We start from the raw sequence: 4,630 nt of genomic DNA on the forward strand, positions 1-4,630 counted from the left end.
TCAACAACAGTACTTTTTGGCGCAACTCCTCCCCCCTCAAATTGGTACCGTACTTTATGGATGGTCCCTTACGAGTTTTTGCAAGGGGCCAGAAGCGTGGTCATCGCAAGCCCCCTCCCGTATTCAGGGCAGTGTGTAAGGCAGTGCGAGGGGTTTGTTCATGGCATGGGCTTAAGCAGCTTGCCACTGTCGCGACTTATCCAGAGGCCACAGTCGAACTCGGAACTCCTTCGTTACTGGACGACCGATCATTACACTCTCCACTATTTCGCGCACCTTCCGGCCCCTCAGAAAATAGAAAATCATGCCGATAATCGATTTTCTTCCGGTTAAGGTTTTCATCCTCTTTATCGCGTTTTTACTTTTAAATCAACGAATGTGCCGAGCTTTCGGCGAGGGTCTTCTTCAAATGAGATTCACCATGGGGAGTCCACGGCCCTTTGGGTCTGACAGACCCACCAAAGCGGAAGAGTTCAATCGGACCGGTGTGCTACTTCCGGAATATCAGTTACCCGCCACTTTGAATCCCAACAACGTGTCTCAGTGAGCATTTTTTTTATTGATGGTGATATTTATCAAGTTCTTCATTTTTTTTTTTTGAGGAAACATCATTCGTGAGTACTAACCAGTGTGTGGGTAGTGACAGGAAGTTTCGTTTCTACATTCTGTTCTGGATGAAGGTGAAGTCTGTGATGTGTTGTTTTTGAAGGAAAGGGTTCAAATTTGGCACAATGCAATCAGCTTTAATTTCAAATTGAATTCTCAAGGAAGATATTTCAAATAATAATTTTTTATCACTTTATACTATTAAAATCTACGAAAAAATCGTTTGAATTAAAAATTACTTAATGTTCATTAATTTTGAATAACTTTTTGGCTATCATTCGTTGTTCGCCAGAAAAATTCGATATTTTATGAAAAAAAATGTATTACCTTTGCCAAAATAATTGTATTTCTGAAGGAAAATTCACTTATCTGAAGTATTTTGAAAACCACAGTTTAAAAAGTAATAATTAATTTTATACCTTAGTTATATTTGATCATAGGTAACAGAAAAACATGTGTATTGCAAGGTAGAGTTAAATTTTGCTGCAAAGGTAGATTTGCTGCGTTTTTAAGGGTCCTTTTTGTACAATTAGCAAACACAAAAGGAACTCAAAAAAGGGAAAATAGAGTAATTTTTGACGAAAAGGGGTAAAGATTAAAAATTAGGATTTTAAAATTAGAAAAGAAGAAGCTATTTATAAGAAATTAAAAATTTTTAAATAATCTTAAATTATTTTTTAACGATTTCTGCCCATTAAAAAATATGGTATATAGTATAGTAGGTTGGAAATCCTTTCATGAAGATATAAAAAAGTCCGACGAGTAAAATTTGTATATAAATCCTAATTAGTTTAGTTTTTAAAAAATCAAATAAACATCTGCAAGTTTTTATTGGTAAAATTCAATCAGCTTGGAATATTCCATTTTTTAATTATTTAACTCGGTACATTTTAATTCAAAATTATTCACTTTCTAATACTGCTTTTTAAAATTACTATATATTTTCAACTTTTCCAATTTTATAATGGATAACAACTTATCAGACCACATTTGAGACAAAAAAAAATATATTTTTTTTATTTAAAAAATGTTATTGGATTCACTTGAATTCTTTTAAATTCATTCTAAATTCATATCAATTTCATTAAATTCTCTTGAATACCTTCTCTTTTTTTCAAATTTACTCCTCTTTAACTGAAATCAGTGGAATATTTTAGATTTTTTAAGTTTATTATAATTCATTTGGAACTCACCCTGAATAATTATTAATATATTTATAATTCTTTTAGATTATTTTTAATTATTTTAAATTCATTCAGTTGTACGAAATTCAACCGATTTTTAAAAGTGTTTTTTTATTCGCCCTGAAATCTTTTAAGAATTGAATTCTTGGGAATTTAATCAAATTCTTTAGATTACCTCGAATTTTTCTAAATTCGCTCAAAACTTAAATAATTCAGTGAATTTTGTTAATACTTTCTATTGTTTTTAACTCTTTTGAATTATTATTCTAGTTTCGTCCAATTCATTTAAATTCATTCTGAAACTTTATTAATTTATTTTTAATTAATTCAAATTTACCGTGAAATCTTATAAATTTTATCTAATTTTCTTTTATATTTTTTTTTGCTCAAAAGAACATTACTTATAGAGTCACGCTAAAAACTACGGTCAGTAGCAGGAGTTAGGGAGGGGCAGTGGAAGTGACCTTACGAACTTGAGTAACATTTATTATGTTTCCTCGTAATATATTTTATAGAATTTATATTTTTTTTTGCTGTTTTTTTTAACAAACTTACCCTTTTTCTTGTTTTTTTTTTTTCGTTTAAATTAGTACTAAATCTAAAGAGCGCGACAAGAAAAATCAACTACTTTTGGTTAAGTGGTCTGCTACACTTTTTATCACAAATTTACATAATATTAACATTAAAAAAAAATTACATTATACATTTACGTTATATTTTTCATTCGGAATTCATCTCGTTTGATTACAAATTTTAGTACACCAGAACCGCGATTTCATGACCACCGGTTTTGCGATACCTATATTTTCTGACCCACGTAGTTTCTCAGAGGACAAGACGAGAGACGGTTGCGGATTTCGTTTCGGAAGGGCCGTAGTGCGCGAGTACTCAGTCGAGTTTTTTTTGTTTCTTGGAAATTAACTGTTCTTACTAAACATGTAATTATTTTATTTTTGGTTGGAAATTGATCTTTTTTAAAGTCGAGGCCAAATGTCGAGGCCTCACTTCTTTTGATTGCAACTTACACCAAAAAATCTCTGAATTGTCTGATGAAAAATTCTGTATTTATCCTAGAAATATTTTGTCAATAGGTAAAGGGCAAAACGTGCCAAAAATAGGGATTTCCGACCTCTTTTTCCAAGCGTCCACTTTTACCTTTTTTCAGAAAGAGGGCGATGTTAGAAAAAAATCATAGATATTCTTCCTATATTCTTTAATTTTTTACTTTTATTTGCAATAATTAACTTTATGATAAAATCATTCTTACGCAAAAAATATAATTTCGAATAATTCTGACTTTAATCAGTGTGGGCGTGTGACCAGAACAGCGGAACAAGAGGCAGAATTTTAAAATATGTATTGCATTAAAGAATACTCACAGAATATCTGTCAATTTTTTCAGATTTTTTCTAATGTCGCCCTCTTTCTGGAAATAGGTAAATGTGGACGCTTGAAAAAAGGGGCCGAAAACCCCCTGTTTTCTTGGGATGTTTCATCCACTAACTATTCACAGAACAATTTTTAGAAGAAAAGTGATCATATCTTTAATTACGGAAGACTTTATACTTTTTGATTATTTTTATTAGACAATTCACATATTTTTGGTGTGAGTTAAAATTAAAAGAAGAGAACTATTTGCTTTTAAATTAACTTTTATCTTACAAATTTTATTGCTTTAAGGAAAATTCCTTTTTTTTAGCTAGAAAATTCAACAGTTTGATAGAAAATTAAACGATTTGGTTCAAAATTAAACTTTTTCATTGAAAAATTATATTTTTGGTTGAAAATTCAACTTTTCTTTAGATATTTCGTCTTTTTGGCTTTAAAATTAAATAATTTTGATGAAGATTCATGTATTTTATGGAAGACTTGTGTTTTATGGCATAACATTTATCTTCTTGGTCGAAAATTCATCTTTTTGGTCAAAAATTTAACAGCTTTTATGAAAATCCAATTTTTTAAATTATTTTTTTTGTCTCAAAATTTTAATAAATTAAAACTTAAAAAATGTTATTGCGAACGCTCAATAATCTTCGCGCATAAAATTTTGCGTTAAACTGCAATGTTTTAACTTTCAAACATCGTACAGCTAAAATATTTAAAAAAAATAGAAATCGACGCATAATTTTTAATGCTATGCATTTAAGCATGAATAAAAAAAGTATAAATATTCAATTTCATATCATTTTAAGCAATTTTAAACAATTTTAAACTAGAAGCATTAACTTTATTTAAGCATTAACGATTTTTAGTTTTTCTATGAATTTTGATACAAATTTTGTATTTATTTAAAATCTCTCAAAATGCGTCAAAAGCTTATTTTGTGTTAAATATCTTCAAAAATCTACATTGCGTTCTAAATGTTTTGAAATCTTTTCACGTTTCAAGTTATTTTGGATTCTTTTCAAAACTTCTAAATGTATGTTTAACCAACTCGATTATTTTCCAAATTAATATTATTGTTGAATTGTCATTTATTATTCAAAATTTCTTTTAAAATCTTTTTAAATATTCTCTTAAAATAAATGTTTAAAAATAGAAAACATTTAAATTTACGAGATAACTAAGAAATTCCTTTATTTTCTTAAGACCTTTAAAGATGGTACCTAAAAAGATAAAAAAATTTTATTTCGAAATCTTTAAAAATCTAAATTTATTTTTTTTTATTTTTTGAAATCTTTTTTAGTTTTAAATTAAGTTTGGATCTTCTCAAAACTTGTGAAAGTCTCTTAAAGTCATTAAAATTACAGTCTGTCAAGTTAAAGCGTGGGTGGCTTTACTCGCAGTCGGTAAGGTGTATCGACATGATTTTGGTGTCAAAATATTAAGAAGAGCTCCCT

General features: G+C 28.8%; 1 protein-coding gene across 1 annotated transcript in view; it reads left to right on the top strand.

Annotated features, from left to right (window-relative positions):
* The first annotated feature begins 219 nt into the window (after positions 1-219).
* The window catches only part of LOC117179022 (protein NDNF), a 47,931-nt gene continuing 43,520 nt past the window's right edge, over positions 220-4,630 (top strand). Inside the window, exon 1 of the mRNA XM_033370646.1 lies at positions 220-543. Coding sequence (XP_033226537.1) covers positions 305-543 — 239 coding nt within the window. The 5' untranslated portion in view covers positions 220-304. The remainder of the gene's footprint in view (positions 544-4,630) is intronic.

The sequence above is a fragment of the Belonocnema kinseyi genome, chromosome 8, assembly GCF_010883055.1.
Source record: "Belonocnema kinseyi isolate 2016_QV_RU_SX_M_011 chromosome 8, B_treatae_v1, whole genome shotgun sequence".
Classification (NCBI taxonomy): Eukaryota; Metazoa; Arthropoda; class Insecta; order Hymenoptera; family Cynipidae; genus Belonocnema; species Belonocnema kinseyi.